The sequence below is a fragment of the Hyaena hyaena genome, unplaced genomic scaffold (genome assembly GCF_003009895.1).
Source record: "Hyaena hyaena isolate Hyena2069 unplaced genomic scaffold, ASM300989v1 scaffold_91, whole genome shotgun sequence".
NCBI lineage: Eukaryota > Metazoa > Chordata > Mammalia > Carnivora > Hyaenidae > Hyaena > Hyaena hyaena.
The window spans coordinates 2923753-2941332 of NW_024080725.1; the positions used below are offsets into that span (position 1 = coordinate 2923753).

The 17580-nt window shown below is 47.1% G+C and overlaps 1 protein-coding gene across 1 annotated transcript; it reads right to left on the reverse strand.

Moving 5' to 3' along the window:
- Window positions 1-1921: 1921 nt before the first annotated feature.
- Window positions 1922-12012, reverse strand: NIFK (nucleolar protein interacting with the FHA domain of MKI67). The gene is made up of 7 exons (XM_039234914.1): window positions 11822-12012; window positions 10576-10713; window positions 6845-6953; window positions 5005-5216; window positions 3417-3482; window positions 3235-3303; window positions 1922-2632 (listed from the first exon to the last, which is right to left on the reverse strand). Exons 1-7 carry the CDS (start codon window positions 11924-11926, stop codon window positions 2444-2446), a joined length of 888 nt encoding a protein of 295 aa, XP_039090845.1. The 5' UTR covers window positions 11927-12012; the 3' UTR covers window positions 1922-2443.
- Window positions 12013-17580: the final 5568 nt, after the last annotated feature.

A 17580-nucleotide genomic window follows, 5' to 3' on the forward strand; every position in this document is an offset into this window, starting at 1 on the left:
CAGACGTGGCCCGCAGGATAGTCGGCCCCCACACAGGGTGTCCCACGGCATGGTTCAGGTTGGGCCCCGGGCCTATTTCTGCCTAAAGTATAAAAAATTTTATGTGCGTACACATGCACACGCAGACACTCACGGGCTTAAAGGACCGTAGCGTCTGCATCAGTCACTGTATGGGAAGACGGCTGCCCTGGGTCCCCTGACCTGGGTCAGTCCTTGACCGAGAGGCAGCCTTTGCAGTAGACGGCAGGACCTGGAGTTCCTATCAGTACAGCCTCTCGAATTCCCATCTCCGGCCCCTCATCAGCCAGGTACCGGCTCTAGGACGCAGTGACGGGCGGCCTCGGGCGTGGCCACACCACACCACACCACAGCCACTATCCACAACACACGGAAAGCCCCGGTCCCGCTGCTTGCTCACGTGCCACCGCTTTATGGCAGCTGTGTGGTCTGACCCTCACCGAAACTAGCACATGGGTTCTTTCTCCTTTAGCTTTTTACTCACTATATGTAATAGTAACATATACTTACGCTTCCACATTATTTAAATGTTTATTTTCTCACTTCAAAAAAATGCATGTTTACAGTCATGGTCATACTGGTGGTAGTTTTGAATCATACCCTCTTCTTTGCTTCACATCACTGCAAAATTCCCTATTTCACTGCCTGAAAACTTCCATTCTAGTCTGTTTTTCTCACTACAAAATTCGAAAATCAAAACCACATCAGCTTGATTAATTTCCTTGAAGACCCTAATCTAGTCCAAAGGAAAGTATTTATAACCACAGAATTTTTAGTTCTGACACAAAACACCCATGGCCATGACAGAAGATGGAATCGCCCCCTCCCAGCTCCAGGGCACATTTAGGAAATAATTTACACACTAAGTGATGATGAATGGTCCCATGCCTAAATGGGGTGGATGGGCGGCAGACTGGGAAGAGGGGAATACTGAACTCCTGCTTTGTACACATGGGGGTTTGAGTGCATGTGTCCTTCAGGGAGACCTGTGAGCCTGCAAGGACAGGCTTCCCCGGAGCCTTCCAGAAGGGGACATCAGACATCCAGATCCACAAAGTTGAGAAATGATTCAAAAAGGGAAGTTGTTACCTACGTTGTTCAACAAATACATACTGAACATATTCTAGGTCAGGTATCATTCTAGAGGTAACGATCTGTTCTTTGTATGCACTTGAAACAAATTCTCATTTCCATTTTATATCAGAACACTGAGCCCAGTATCTCAGTACTCAAGATTTAACAAATATTGGATGAAAAAAATATTTGGTGGCGATGGGCATTTTTAATAAATCTGGATTAGCTAAACAAAAGCAAATTTCAAGAGTGTCAGAAACTTTAAAATAGCTGAGAAGGTGAAAATCTAGTTCACTTCAAGACACACAAGTCCTTACGGTGGAATATGACTCAGCCATAAGAAAAAAATCTTGCCATTTGCAACAACATGGGTGGAGTGAGGGTCTAATGTTAAGCAAAATGTCAGCCAGAGCAAGACAACCATGCTTCCACTCACATGTGGAATTTAAGAAACAAAACAAATGAGCAAAGAGAAAAAATGAAAAGAAGGCAAACCAAGAAATAGACTCTCAGGCTCTAGTTTCAGAGCTGTCAGCACAGAGTCCGACATGGGGCTCAAATTCACAAGCCGTGAGATCAGGACCTGAGCCGAAGTTGGAGGCTGAGCCGACTGAGCCCCCAGGCACCTGGAAACGGACACTTAACTATAAGAACTGATGGTCACCAGATGGGAGGAGAGTGGGGGATGGGTGAAATTGGTGACGGGCACTAAGTGATGTGTGAAGTGGCGAGTCACTGTGCTGCACACCTGAAGCTAACTCAGCACTGTACATGAACCACACTGGGATTTAAATAAACACTTAAAAAAAAAAAGACACCCAAACCCCACTTGCACACGAACTGCAGAAACAGTTTATCTGCTGGTCACGGGCTCCTGAAACACAACTCTACACCAATGACACAAACACAAAATGACAGTCACTAAAGCTTGCTGGCCCGCCAAAGCCATAACTTGGTAAGAGTGATCACGTCCGAGTAACCAAGCGCTCCCAGGTAGCCGGCAGTCGGACAGAGCCGCATGGGTGGTCAAGCAAGAGTTTATTTTCTTTATCTGACAGTAACAACAAAGGCTGCAGGAAATGGGGACTGTTCTACCAGGAAGAGGAACTAGACAGCTACACAATGTGCGAGGGCAAGCAGGGACAGGGCACAAGCAGTGTGAGCCCCGCGCCGCGGCAGGCCAGAACCCGCGCCCGTGCACCTCAGCAGGGACCGACGGCTTTCCGGGCTCAAGAGAGTAGGCGGTCTCCTGCAAGAGCGCTGGCAGGGGGGCGCTCCATCGTACAGAGTCAAACGCCATTAACCCTCACGATAAATCACATTTTCCAGAAGAACCAGAATGCATTTAGGATCACTGATTGCCTTTTCTTCGTCTTTTTTTCCTGGAGCGCGTAGGTGTTTGAGTCCCTTGTGTTTCTTCTTTTGCACCAGGTACAAGCTGTTTGAAAACTACTTCATTATCTTTATCATCAACATTCATTTTAGCCACTTCAGATTTTCGCTTCTCCAAAAATGTTGGTGTGCAAACCGGTGTGGGGCCCTGGAGTCAATGCATCCAAGGTTGTGATACAGAAATGAATGAAGACGTTAGGAATGATGTTACCCTCCCCACCCCCATCCCACTGGCCCTGTATTTTTACAAGTTCCCCCGTTTACACCTTCCGATGATTCCAGCGCACATAACACAGCCTAGGCACTCATCAAACTTAGTACAGAAGCTCACAATTAACCGGAACAGCATATGCTCCATCACAGCGGATTAGGGAGGAAACACATCTCACATTTGTGAAGACAGGGGCTTTGTTTCTCCCTACTGACACAGTCACTTTGGGGAAAAGGTAAACCCTGCAGTAAACTCCCAGTAACTTTTGCTAAGCTCACCGTATCTGCTAAATCCCCAGGGAGAATTTACTAAAACAATCACAAGGTTAAATTTGAAATTTTATAAGTTGACAGCAGCATGGACTGCTTTCCTCTTTTATTTTTTTAAAGTAATCTCTACACCCAACATGGGGGCTAGAACTCACGACCCTGAGATTAAGAGTCACACGCTCCACAACTGAGCCAGCCAGGTGCCCCTGCTTTCCCTCTTCAAATCATTTCCAGAATACCCCACTTCCAGAATAGGGAGGACCATTTTACCTGGCTATCCACCGTCTGCTCAGGAGTGCTAGGAGTGCATGAAGCCTTTTTCTTCTTCTTCGATAAGACCTACAATAAATTTTAAGAGATTTCATCAACCTGCATATTTATCAGCAATAGTAGTCTGGTCTCACCTATCTTTCCCTTCTACACGGCACATAACAGGATAAATACAATTTTACCTGGCTATTTCTAGATTTCTGAAGATCAGCTGCTGAAGCATTTCTCTTTTTCTTTTTCTGTAAAACCTTAAACAAACATAAAGAAATGAACTGGCAATCTCACATATTTACACTTACATGCTTAACCTACCATTAGATCCTTATACACATAATCAGTAAATCCTCTCCAAATGACAAGGCATTTCAATTTAAAAAGGAAAACCCATGATCTTAAGGCAAAACTGGAAGAGGGACCCTCACTAGGGAATGGGCCCAGCTGTGGAGGTTGAAGTGGGGCCAAAACCTGAAGCTGGCCACAGAGACCTGAACCAGAAACGTGAACCAGAGGGGTGCCTAGGTGGCTCAGGTGGTTAAAAGTCTGACTCCTGATACTGGCTTGGGTTGTGATCTCACATTGGGGCTCTGCATTGACAGTGTGGAGCCTGCTTGGGTCGGTCTCTCTCTCTCTCTCTCTCTCTCTCTCAAAATAATTAAAAAATATACACACATAAAAGAAATGTGAACTGGACGAATGCAAAAAGGCAGGCCCTGTCTTAGCCAAGGAAGCAGGGCTGCTCTTGCACAAAGCAGCAACAGCTACGGGAGTAGCTCATGTGCCTGTTTCCCAGCTTCACAGTCCTCGCTTCCATATGGTTCCCATGAGTGCCAGGGCTCTGGAACGGGGATATGATTTTTTTAAAACACCTGCTGCAAAAGTGTATGTTTAGGACTCGAGCCAGAAGTGAACATCGGGAACTAGGCTGGGGGGTGCGGGTCGGGGGGTAACTTGACCTTCTCATTGCTGGACGAGGTTAAAAGGCCTAATCAACTTGGGAATGGATGCCATCTACCAACTATGTAGCTTTTTGGAAATAAGCTCAGAGAATTCATGGAAGACTCAAAACAACCTCCAAATTGAGTCAAGAAAGAAAAGATCTTCACCTATACTGGCCACACCTTAATGACCAGTGTTTTTGCTTTGTAGTAAAAGTCACACAGCTTTCCTTCCAGTGAAAAGGAGGCAGAAAGATTCCACCAGGTCTCCTCATTCAACAAGCAAGGAACTAACAACTGGATGAAAATCCATGCTAACTCACTTTCATGTGAGTAGTCTTGTGTATTTCACCCCCTGCTCATGGAATTCACAGAACTGATGCTTACTGGTTAATTCAGATCTACATGATAAGAGTATTTCCAATTCCAAAATTAGAATGGCAATAAAAAAGATGGTTGATTCATAGCCTCAGTACTTACGGACAGCGTACAATAAACCAAACTTCTCATTCTGAATGACATCCTCAAAAGTTTTCTAGAAGCATTATAGTTTTTGGTTAAAAAGTGCTTTAACTTCAGCAACTTAAAAACAGATCATAAGAACTTTGCAACTGAGCTAATCCCTTTCAAGAGTTTCCTCTTTTGTATAATGGAGATAATAGGACCTGCCCTAACAAACTTCTAGAAAGAATCTACAATGCAATGTTGCAAAGCCTAGACCCTGGGCTAGACATTTTATGTATAAAATCATAAACATGATGTGACTAGTGAGGAACCAAGCCCCCCTTCCCCCCGAAGGAAAAATACAAAAAACATTTTGTGAAAGAATATTTACCAGTGAAGGGAATTCATAATTAATTCCTTTTTTTGCTAATCTCTTCCTAAGTAATTTTTCTTTCTTTTTAAATCGCTCCTCCATCTGTAGTTTTTGAAGAAGTGTCCGATTCTGATTATACCGTTTCACTGCTGGAAAGGATGGCTTTTTAAATGGAATGTGCCACTCTCTAAAAAGTTCTTCGTGTACTTTTTCGGGTGGTATAAAATGACCTAGATTTAAAAGAAGAAAGAAAAATGTTTCCAACCAAATGGGAGGGAGAGGATTCAATGTCTTCAACGGCGTCACCCCCAACACCACCATCAAGGTGGGTCTCCCATTTACACAAACAAGAGGGAAAGAACACGGCGAGGGCCCAAAGGAAAGGCACACAGCCCACAATGATTATTAAAGGCCAAGAACCATTCCAGGACCGGGGACATGGAGTGAACGAGGTGAGTCGTGTAAGGCCATGTCTTGGCGGCATCCAGTCCCTGGGACTCCTAAAGCTAACAGGGTCCTGGACTGTGTGACATGCAGTAGCAAAGGGGGTCCCGCTCAGCCCCCTCCTCTGCGCACCTCGCCAGGACGAGACCCGCTTACCGCTTATCTCCATCTCTCTGCCTAAGGGCTCTGTGCAGGCTATGGGAGCCCCGGGGACCATATGCCAAGGCCAACCCAAACCCTTGGCATCAACATCAACAGGTGGGGAGTTGGTAGGTGCCCCAAGTCCCTTGCCTGCCAGTTGAAGTAACTCTGTCTCCCTGCACTCCCCAGCAGGGCAGAGGCCAGCTGCCCAAGCCAGCTGTGCTCACTAACACCCTGTCAATGACTTCCTTCTCCTCCGACTTCTCTGCTCCCTACAAGCACTGTCCTTGGCTCTTCTCCAAAACACACCACTTCCACTCAGAGACAACGCGGCTAATCCCCCATCCAAACCCCTATCAGGGCAGAACCTTCGTGTGACCTTCCAGAATCAGATGCAGCATAGCACTGACCCTACCCGTGTAGCCCCTGATGTGTTTCCGGTCACCTCTTTGGCCCACTTCCTCCCGGCAAAAGCCATGCTCTTCATGCGTGAAGGAGTCCACAACCTCGATGAGGTCACTGGGACTCTCTCACACAGTGACGCTACCTGCACAGCTGTCACACTGTGTGAACGGGAGCGTGTGGCACGTGCCCCTGGGATGGTCACACAGTCCAGCATCGGCGAAGAGGAGCCAAAACTCACTCTGCCTCCAGGGGCCTCGGGCACCACATCGGGGTGCTCCGGGAGCGCGAAGCCGGCAGCCCCTTTCTGCAAGCCGCCCCAGTCCCACCTCGTCTCCCCCCCGCCCCTTCTCTTGTGGAAGAGCTTCCGCCGACCACATTTACACCAACCTCACATGCAATTTCTTGCCTTTAACGTTACCCCATCTGGGACCCACTACTGGCTTCCCCCTGCACTGAGGACATATTCAACCCCCCAGACGTACAGCCTGACCTCCTCTCACCTCCCGGCTCTCTTCTTGTTCCTTCATAGGCAGGTGAGTGTCACCTGTCACCTCTTGCTTTGCAGCTGCCGTCCCATCAGGCCAGGAATGGCAGTTCCCTTCCCTGGCTCGCTCCGATTTAACCTTCAGGTTTCCGCCTAAATGACACCTCCTCAGGGAAGCCTTCCACAGCCCATGAGCGATCTGGGCGGCTGCTCTTCCAACGCACTCCTAAAGCGGCCTGTTCCACTTCCAGCTCAACACAAACATAGCCCTCACTCCAGCAGGTTTTAACATTCCAACTGGGGATTGGTCTAGAAAATGCACTCGCATCCTGCACTTGAGCACTTCCGTCGCATTCCCACAGAAGGCAAAGGAGGAGCACTTACACTTTAAGAGCCTTTCACCAAAGAGGTAGTTGTTCATGGTTTCAGCAACGATCTTGGCAACATCTTCAGATGCGAACTCCACAAACGCGTAGCCTTTACTGTTTCCAGTCTGCAAGGGAACGGCCGCCACAGTAGGGCCATCAAGTGCTCACACATCATGAAACTCTTAAAATCCCATTAATTTAAATAATGTACGTAAGCCCCATTACTGAATAACATGACAACACCTCTCGTTCTAACTTCGAAGCCCAGTGCGGGAACTGTTACGGGAAAAGAAAAGATCCAAAATAGTCTGAACTATTTTGAGCTTTCCTGGGGTTTGAGTTGTTCCTGATTTTGAGGCATTCCTGGGATTTTTAATATTTTTCTTTTAAGTTTGTTTATTTTGAGAGAGAGTGAGCAAACGGGACGAGCAGAGAGAGAGAATCCTAAGCAGGCTCCACACTCTCAGCACCAAGCCCAACTCAAGGCTTGAATCCATGAAATATTAGCTCATGACCTGAGCTGAAACCAAGAGTCAAGACGCTTAACTGAGCCACCCAGGCACCCCTGAGGTACACCTGGGATTTTGGTCACGTGATAAATACGCTACTACTGCAACTGGGATTTACCATATAAAGGAAATCTGGTAGAGCTGACAGTCCTTTACTCACTACTGGTTTCATTGGTAGCCACTTTATTCATATATTAACAATGCCCAGCAGAGGGGTGCCCGGCTGGCTCCGTCTATAGAGCACAGGGCTCCTGGTCGTGAGTCTCAGGGTCGTGAGGTCTAGCCCCATGCTGGGAGAGGAGCCTACTTAAAACAAAACAAAACAAAACACAAAACAGGGGCACCTGGGTGGCTCAGTCAGTTAAGCATCTGACTCTTGATTTCGGCTCAGGTCACGATCTCATGGTTTGTGGATTCATGCTCTGCACTGACAGCGCAGAGCCTGCTGGGGATTCTCTCTCACCTCTTAAAATAAATAAATATTTAGGGTTTTTTTTTAAAAGTTTTTTTATTTATTTATTTTGAAGGTAGGGGGAAAGGGCAGAGACAGAATCCCAAGCAGGGTCTGCACTGTCACTCATGAACTGTGAGATCATGACCTGAGCCGAAATCAAGAGTTGGTCACCCCAAATAAACATTTAAAAGCCCAAAACAAAACCCAAAACAATGCTCAGCAGATACTATGGTGCTTCACAAAGAAAGCAGGTAATGTAATTTTCATTTTGTAGATAAGAACTGGGAAGACACCCACTCCTCAGTGTCATCAAGCTGACCAATAAAATTCTGTGTTCATTTTCGGGGAACCTAGGTGGCTCTGCTGGCACTTGACTCGACTTGAGTTCAGGTCTTGATATCAAGGTTGTGAGTTCAAGCCCTGTGTTGGGCTCCACAAATAAATAAACACTGTGCTCCTTTTCACGTTTTCCAGCGACTGATTGTCTTTGCAACTGATGGTAAAGGGATGCCGCCAGCGCCTTCTGAAATGCACGTCGTGGGTTCCTGCCCTCCGCACAACATAAAGTGCATTTCTCACTTGTCTTAATAACAAGAGCCTGGGTTCTAGAGTCCAAATGCCCAAGTTTGGATCCTGGCTGTGATGGTTAGGCAAGTAATGTTAAGCCTCAGTGTCTCATTCTGTTAAATGGGGAAAGAATAACCACTCTCAAAGGGTTGCTACGAAGAAATAATCCATAAGTGCTCCACAGGGGGTCTGTCCGGCACTGGAACGTTCTTTAGAGTGGCAGAGCACGCCACCCACAATCGCGCTACTCTGGCATAAGTATTCTGAGCTGAAGGCAACTGGGAAGCAGTGAGTAACAAAAAGTCCCTCTGTTGTCCTCCATCTGCCTAAAAGCAGCACATAAATTTAAAGGGTCCCGGCCAGAGAACCTAGGAGTACAGGAGACAGGAAATCTTTGTTCCCTTACAGTTAGATTAGTAACAATAACTAGGGCCGTTTCCCAATTCTGCATTACACATATCTCTGGATCCGGATCAAAACCGGTGATGCAATTAAGGAAACAGGAAACCACCTGATGAGCAGGAGGCTCATGTGTAGCACCAGTGGGCGCCCCTAACTACAACTGTGGGGGTGCCCCCTGCTGCAACATGATCATAACAAAACCTTGGATGTGGGAAAATCCTTTATAATACCACCTCTTTTCTTTTTTTAAGTTTGTTTATTTATTTGAGGGGGGAGGGAGGGTTGGTGGGTGGAAGCACAGAGGGGCAGAGAGAGAATCCCAAGCTGACTTCACACCATCAGGCCAGAGCCCTATATGGGGCTCGATCCCACAAATTGAGAGATCATGACATGAGCCGAGATGAAGAACTGGACGCTTAACTAACTGAACCACCCAGGCGCCCCCTATAGTCCCTACTCTTAGGGGGGGAAGTTGAGGGAGTGAAAGACACACGCTGAAATCTAACTTACTGTACCACACTGTAAACAGACATCAACCTTCTGAAAGGTGATTCAAAAATACACATCAAGTATCTAAAACAAATAAATAAGAAAACAAAGCCAGGGACACCTGGCTGGCTCAGTCGGTAGAGTATGTGACTCTTTTTCTTTTTTTTGATGTTTGTTTATTTTTGAGAGAGACAGAGAGAGAGAGAGCGCGCATGCGCACGAGGCAGGATGAGAGACACAGAATCTGAAGAAGGCCCCAGGCTCTGAGCTAGCTGTCAGCACAGAGCCTGACGCGGGGCTCGAACCCATGAACCATGAGATCATGACCTGAGCTGAAGTCTGATGGTTAACCAACTGAGCCACCCAGGCGTCCCTATGATTTATTTCTTAAAGAACAGAGATCTGAAACAAGTATGAGATCAAGATGACATCTGATAAAAACAGATTCCAACAGTGAGAGGTCTATAGGTACAACCCAAAGTGGATGTGTGCAGGGAAGGAAAAACGGTGGCCACTCCTGTATTAGGAAAACACACCATATAAACTTTTTCTTTACTAGAAAGGAGGTACAGTATACCAGTAACATTTATAAAGGATTTACTGTGGGTATCAGCCATTGTTCTGAAACTTTACTTCCATTACCTTGTTTAATTTTTGCTTATATTCTCCTAGGAGGTGGATGCTATTTTATTCACATTTTACAGACAAGAACACTGAAGCATGGAGAAATTACCTAATTGGTCCAAGGTCATACAATTAGTGACCTGTACAGCCAGGGCTCAAACCTAGGTGGTCTGGCTTCTGTGTCCTTATACTTAACTACTCGTATACAAACCTTTGCTATACAAGATATTCATACCTGAGGCACCTGGGTGGCTCAGTCGTTTGAGTGTCCGACTTTGACTCAGGTCATAATCTCATGGTTTGTGAGTTCAAGCCCCACATCACATCCTGTCTTCCTCTCTGCCCCTCCCCCACAAGTGCTCTGACTCTCTCTTTCAAAAATAAACGTTAAAAAATAAGTAATAAAGATACTCATAGTTGCTCCTCAAACTGAGGTTCATGTGCACCTGGCTTAGTAGCTACAGAGTAAATATGATTCATTTATCAGGATTATCAATTCAAATTGAGGATTTGGAACAATTTTTAAAAAATAGTAAACATTTGCAGTAACACTGATTTTGCTCTTTTGACTGTTTCAGGTTTTAAATCTTACCCTCTCCTTTTTGAAATGAACTGTGATAAACAACGATTTGATTTATCGACATGCATTTGTAAAGTGTCAAAACTTACAAACATGTAACAACGAAAACAATCTAATCTTACCCGTTTACTCCGGGACAGTCTGAATCTCGTAACAGTGCCAAACTGGGAGAAATATGCTCGGATCTGGGTCTCGTAAAGTGCTGGAGGTAAGTGACCCACATAGATCACTCCAGGAGTAAGTTTTTCTTTCTCCTGTCGCTGAAGACATAAAGACCAGGTAAACAAAACTTTTAATTTAAAAAATCACATCGCAACACAACTTCAAAACTCTTAGCTCTGAGTCCAAGACAAAAGATCAAAAACTGGGGAGCCTGAGTGGCTCAGTCGGTTAAATGTCAGATCATGCTCTCAACAGTTGGTGGGTTCCAGTCCCCCATCTGACAGCACAGAGCCCAGAGCCTGCTTCTGATTCTGTGTCTCCTCTCTCTGCCCCTCCCCCACTCATACTGTTTCTGTCTCAATAATAAACAAACATAAAAAATAATAAAAAAGATAAAAAACCTGCCCTGCATTTCCAATGACACAGTAATAAATAAAGATTTCGGGGTTTAACATCTACCTCCCCTAGAGAACACCAGTCGGGTGGTAGACAGTTTTAGGCTCCTACACACCTAACTGATGGATAAGCAGTATTTGAACACATCCTTTTAAATCTCCTGGCCGAACTCCACCCCTTAATTTTGCCTGCTGATCACCGTTTACTCACATCCACTTAACTGAATACTCACATCCACCTAACTGAACAATTCCGAGACACTGATTCTCAAAATCCCGACCAACCTTTCGGCACCTCAGTCATGCCCTTGCCTTTTAATAGCCAAGAACTTCCAATTACTCCAAAGCGTGTTTTATTCTAAAAACACGGCAAATACAACCTCATGTCACAGGCCCTACTAGTCAGCCAATGAAACTTGGCCAACAGTGTCTTTTAAGAACTCCAAAATCACCCACTGTGCAAACAAGCCTCTCAAATTCGGGGTGCAGGGCGGAGGCGTGACAGCTCTGATCTGGGGTTGATTCCATTCCCAACAGCCGGCTCTCTGGCATCACCCCAGAGGCCTCCCCCGTACTTGCAGAGGAGGCCGCTAAGGCCTACGCGGTCAAACTCCCTTTCTCGATCGGCATACCCCTCCTGGTCTCGGGGAGACCTTGGCCTCCAGGCTCGTACGGCCGGCGGCCCACCCCGGGAGGCGCTAGCGCGAGGGACGCGAGGCGCGCGGGGACAGGGAACCGCACAGCTGTCCCGAGGGCCCCCAGACCAGGTCTGCCGCCTCCCCTCTCAGTCCCGCCCGCGGTGGCTGCTCACCTGGGTTGCCCGCCGGCGAGCCTGCGCCACCTCCTTCTGAAACTTGGCCTCTTCCTGTGTGTTCAGCGACAGGAACGGCTTAGCCGGGCCCGCGAAGACCGCCATGGCGACAACGTCCCAGCCGAAGAGCTCCACGCGGCTCCCCCGGAAGCGCCGAGCCCTCACGTCCTCCGAAGCGGAAGTGGGGGCAGGAGACCTGCGCGGCGAGGCACGGGGGGCGGGGCTTACAGCGCGGGACGGGGCGGAGCCCGGGAGGGGCCCGAGCGAACACGAGCGCCCACTGCTGGCCGGCCCCTCTTGGCTTTGCCCTCGATCCGGCCACCTGTCTAAAACGGCTGAAGGTAACTTCCTTGTTCCTTTCTGTCTACGTTGCGGCCAATCAATCAGGTTTAAAAATAAAGCCCCTGGCAACATCCATGCCCTCGAGGTCTTGCTGACCTTTCTTTAATTCTATTTTCTTTCTTACGCTCAGTTTTTGAGCCCTTAGTATGTCCTCGTGCTGCTGCCCTTAGGGAACTTAGAGATTGGGGGTGGGGGGGGCAAAGTAATGTTTGCGGTGGGCTTGGTGCAATAAGAGACATCAGAGCTGCACAGGGTAGAGGCATACTGGGCGACCAAGGAGGGTCTCCTGGAGTGGGTGGCATATGAATAGAGCCTTTAAGGCTGTCAGTTGCCTTCATGTGAAGATCTGGAGGCTCACTGTGCAAGTAGGGGGGACCCCATGTGTCCTTAGGGCTGGTAACAAAGAACCACCCAGTGGCTAGAGTTCAGCCAGTGAGGGATGAGGAGCAGTCTGGAGCTCCAAGGGCTTAAAGCTTGGCTTTTATTGTAAATACAAGGCTATATGAGGGTTTTAAGCAAAGCCGTGACTGTTTGTACCTTGTAAACGCTGTCACCGGCCTAACCTCTTGAACTCAGGACTGACCTCCTGAACTCCAGAAACTCCTAGAAGCTTCTGCCTATCAATCTTACTTTTTGGAAACTAACTAAGGAACTGCTGGAACAGAAAAAGTAACATTTGAGCCTAATGTGGGCACAGATGAATCAGAAAGTGCCTCAACCTCATTACAATGGTGAAATCCCCCTCTGAATATTCATGCTAAGGCCTAATAAAAGGGGCCTGCTTCTCCTTGCTTAGAGAGTCAAGGCTTTAGAAGTTATTCCCCCAAAATCTCCTGGTTTGTACAAGTAAAGTGACCTTGTGAGGCAACTATCTGGTGCAGTCTCTATAACTCACCAAGGAGAGGGCTCACTCTGGTCAGTAACTATACTGATGGGATTTGGGGTGACAGGGTTTCGGAGCTGACGGCCAAGAAAGAATTCTTGAAGAGAAAAAGGTGATTTTATTAAAGCACTGGGGACAGGACCCATGGGCAGAAAGAGCTGCCCTGGGGTGTGATGGGTAACTGATTATATACCCTCAGGTTGGGAGGGGATTAGGGACAGCGTAAGTCTCTAAGGAATTTTGGAAGCAGGGTTTCCAGGACCTTGAGAGGCCAGGTACTGTTAGAAAAACGTCATGTATTACCTTTAGTAAAACCTCAGTCATGAGACACTTTGGGTGTATATCAGGGGGCCATAAGCTTGGAGTATGATTGCCAGCGTATATCTTGGGGGGGTGGGTAGAGATAAAGGAAGTTTCCAAAGGAATTTTTATATGTTAAAGTACATTTACAGGATCCTGGGGGGTCAAGATAATTTTAAACCAAGATTCCATTTTGCCCCCAGCAAAGTGTCATCATCATGGCAGCTGAGCACCTAGAGGGAGGTCACTCTGCCTGTTTCAAGGACTTGTCTCTGGGTTGTAGGCAGTAAGGGAAATTAATTTTTCATTTGCCTTTGTTTCCCACATCTCCACGGCAGGCACTTAAACCCCTGTACATCTTGATGAGGATGATGTAATGGCTCCAGGAAATGGAGATTAGACTATAGATGAGATTGCCTTTTTCTTGCAGTTTACTGAGTTATCCATAAGCTGAAGGAGACTCCTGTCCTGCATGACTGTGATCTCTATCAGCCAACCGTCTGCTTTCTTTCCTTTCCCCTGTTATCGAGCAGCCAGGAGTGTCCGAGGAATGTGACACATATCCCACCTGGCTGGGGGGCGCTGTTAGCCTGTACCTTCCCTCAGCCTGCCCCATGGTCCCTCATCAATACGACTCTAGTAAGGGTAGACAGTGGACTGCAGATGTTAAAAAGAAAATGACTAGCCCCAAACGCAAGTCACTTATGTTAAGGACCCACGTCAGTAAACAAAGACTTAATACCTAACTGGACTGTAGTTCACTCCCCATGTAAACTTTAATCTGCCAAGCTGGAGGTCATTCTGATAGATCCCTTCCATTTGCCTTGGGAGGCTGACAAGTGACAATACATTATTTGCTGAAATTCCTCTCTCTTTCCTCTCTGCCTTTAAAATCCTTTTCTGCAGCTCCATGGAGCTCCTTTCTATTTGGTACAGGATTTTGCCCTCTTCATGAAACATTTAATGAAGCCATTTAGATCTTCAAGTTTCCTTGGTTCTATTTTGTTTTTAAAGATTTTATTTCAAAGGAATTTACAAGCCCCGACATGGGGCTTGAACTTATGAACCCTGAGATCATGGCCTGAGCCGAAATCGGACACTTCACCGACTGAGCCACCCAGGGGCCCCAGTAGTAGGGACACTACTAATGATCAGACTAGCAGCTGGCCTGCCTCATGGCCAGCGACAGACTAGACCCACAGATGCTTGTCCTTCCTTCCTTCACTTCCTCCCTCTTGTCCTTTCTGCTTTGCACACAGAGGCGGGGAGTCTGATGCTTTGCGCAGTGGCGGGGGGAGGGGTGGTCCTCACAGAGATGATTGATCCTGAATACAGTGCCTTGGCCCCCGCCCCCCAGCACTCAATGCCAGTGGCACCCGTATTCATTGTGACAACCCGAAGGCCTCCAGACACTTCCACACGCCCCTCCGTGGACGACTGAGTGTGTGCTCACTGTGTGTGTCTCCCTTCCTTTTCCCCCATTGACCTCCGATGCCATCCCCTTGTTGGGATGGAGTGGTGGCATGTCATCCCCGTGCTGCCACTGTCCCCACCTATGGGCCAGAGCCCAGCGTGGTAAGGCCCGGGAGCTGGGCCTTAGAAGGAGGAGGCTTGTGGGGAGGCCCCGAGGGCAGTAGGGCACTGGGAGGGAGCCCTGGGAGGTACCCACGTAGCCCTGACTCCCCTCCCCTTCCCGCCACTCTGCCCTTGGGGTCACCCAACATACCCACCTGGATAGTGGGCCAGCTATTGAGTCAGCCTGCTCAGCCCCACCCAGCTGCTCCCTGCTGGTCACGGGCCTGCGGGAATGGGCTGAAAGGGACAATTCTGGGGGGAAAGAGAAGGAGAGGCTGTGTCACTAGCCTCTACAGGGCAGCCTCAGTGTCACCCAACAAACTAAAAATTCAGGAGCGCATGACCTGAAGCTGTGAGGGGAATTTTCCTCCTCTGTATGGGAGGGAATGGCCATCACTTCTGCTACGTCCTGCCCTGTGCCAGGTTTAAGGTCACACACGGCTCCACATTCAGCCCCCGTGTGTGGCAGTCACCTGGGTGAAGCCGGGTAGACACCCGGGGATTAGGGGTGGGAAAAGTGGGTTGTGGGGGTGGCCAGAGGTCCAGCCTCCCTGTGAAAGTTGGGTTGACTCACCATCCCCTCCTCCATCCCAGGATCCGTTCTTTATTTATTTTTTTTTTAATGTTTTTATTTATTTCTAGGAGAGAGAGAGAGAGAGAGAGAGAGACAGCGTGAGCAGGGAGGGTCAGAGAGAGGGAGTCACAGACTGAAACAGGCTCCAGGCTCTGAGCTGGCAGTCAGCACAGAGCCCGACGCGGGGCTCGAACCCACAAACGCGAGATCATGACCCAAGTGAAAGTCGGACGCTTAACCGACTAAGCCACCCAGGTGCCCCACCAGGATCCGTTCTTTAATTTCAGTATGGGGATAAGTCATGGGGTCCTGGGGCCCGTGGTTCCCATCGTTTCGCTCTTTCCAGCTTGTATTAATCATGGTTTTTAAAAATGTTTATTTATTTATTTTGAGAGAGAGAAAGAGAGAGGGGCAGAGAGAGGGAGACAGCCTCCCAATTTCCCACCGTCCTTCATCTCTGCGAAAGTATCCCTCTCCTTTGTTCCCCCGACGTGGCTATAGTTTTTCCACAGTTTCATCTGAATTGCAATTCTCTGTCATTCCCCAACAAACCTATCTTTTCCTGGTATGATATCTGTCACTCTTATTTATAAGGTGAACATTGTATACCTCAAACCATTGAAAGCAGGAACTTCAAGTGATATTTGCATAGCTATGCTCATCACAGCATTATTCACAATAGCCAAAAGGTGGAAAAACAGCCTAAATTTCCACTGAAGGGATGAATGGATAAATAAAATGTGGTATACACATGAAACAGAATACTATTCAGCCTTAAGAAGGAATGAAATTCTGACACATGGTGCAACATAGATAAACTTTGGAGTCATTACCCTAAGTGTAATAAGCCAGTTACAAAAAGACAAATACCATATGGTTCCACTTCTCTGAGGTACTTAGAAGTGTCAAATTCATAGGGACGGAAAGTAGTCCTGTGCACATTTATAGTTCTCCAGACTTTTAGAGATAGGTGTAACGGAGTCCCGCTCCAGCAGATGCAGGGGTCCCCGAAGGATGGATGGTGTCGGCAAGAGAGGGATGAGAGAGCTGCGAGATTCTTTCTGGTCACCAGCCAGGCATCTCTGCACTGTCTGAGACTCAACTTTATGATTTAGTGTTTGGGGGACAGCACAAAAGTGGCATTCTGATGATAAATGTTTTGAGCAGTAGAAACTTTCCAGAACATTGATATGCATAGGTGTATGGGGAACAGCTCACAAGTGGCATTCAAATATAAACAGGATGTTTTTAGCATAGTAAAGGCAAAAGTTAGTTCTTTGTGAGCAGGGGTCAATAGACTGTTTATCGCTTAATGGGAAGTATTAAGAAAAACAGGTTTTTCAGGAATGCAATATTGCTCCCATAACCACAAAAGAAGAAGTTCCTACAGTAAGTTCCTTCACAAGGTGCAAACAGCATGTCAAGGCCAGAATGAGTCACTCCCAAAAAATCAACAAGGTGCCTTGAGGGGTAGGTGCTCAAGCAGAAACAATTGAGTGGGGGTGGGTATCAGTCACCATCTGACACTAAGACTCTGTGCACCTTACCTTAAACTCATAAGGAGCTTTTCTCAACTAGTGAGTTCAGAAACAGCTCCCAGCATAGGTGTTAATGAATTCTGATCTGACAAATGAGAAAAGACACTCTTAGGGGATGCTTAAACCACTTAGATTTCTAGGAAAACAGTGATTTGGCAGATTCTTATGTCTGCTAGAGCTTCAAAACTCACAATCTTTATTTTGAGTGGAAATAGAGAGAAATGTCGCAGGATTTGAAAAATGATTTTGGATTTATATGAAGTTAGTCAATACACAGAAAGTGATGCTAAGAACATGCTTGGCAAGTACCAAGTCTACATAAAAACGAGCTCCTGTTCCTATTTTCATCCTTTTTTGTGAATTAGAGATTCTACTGCTTATGTTACACCACAGAATGGTACAGATGTCAGAGGAACACAAGCAAAAGTAAATAAATAAAATAAAATAAAATAAAAATCTTGAGCTTGAGCAAGTTGTTAAGATAGCTTTTCCAGCCTGTCACATTTTAAGCTTGTAGGGGTCAAGTTAGATAAGGCAATTGAAGCCT

Excerpts from the sequence above, each read along its gene's own strand:
- NIFK (XM_039234914.1), bottom strand. The coding sequence starts at position 11,926 with ATGGCGGTCTTCGCGGGCCCGGCTAAGCCGTTCCTGTCGCTGAACACA. Across the intron at positions 5,217-6,844 it reads TGGTGAAAGGCTCTTAAAGT|GTCATTTTATACCACCCGAA; the intron begins GTAAGTGCTCCT and ends TTTTAAATCTAG. Across the intron at positions 3,304-3,416 it reads AGAAATCTAGAAATAGCCAG|GTCTTATCGAAGAAGAAGAA; the intron begins GTAAAATTGTAT and ends AATTTATTGTAG.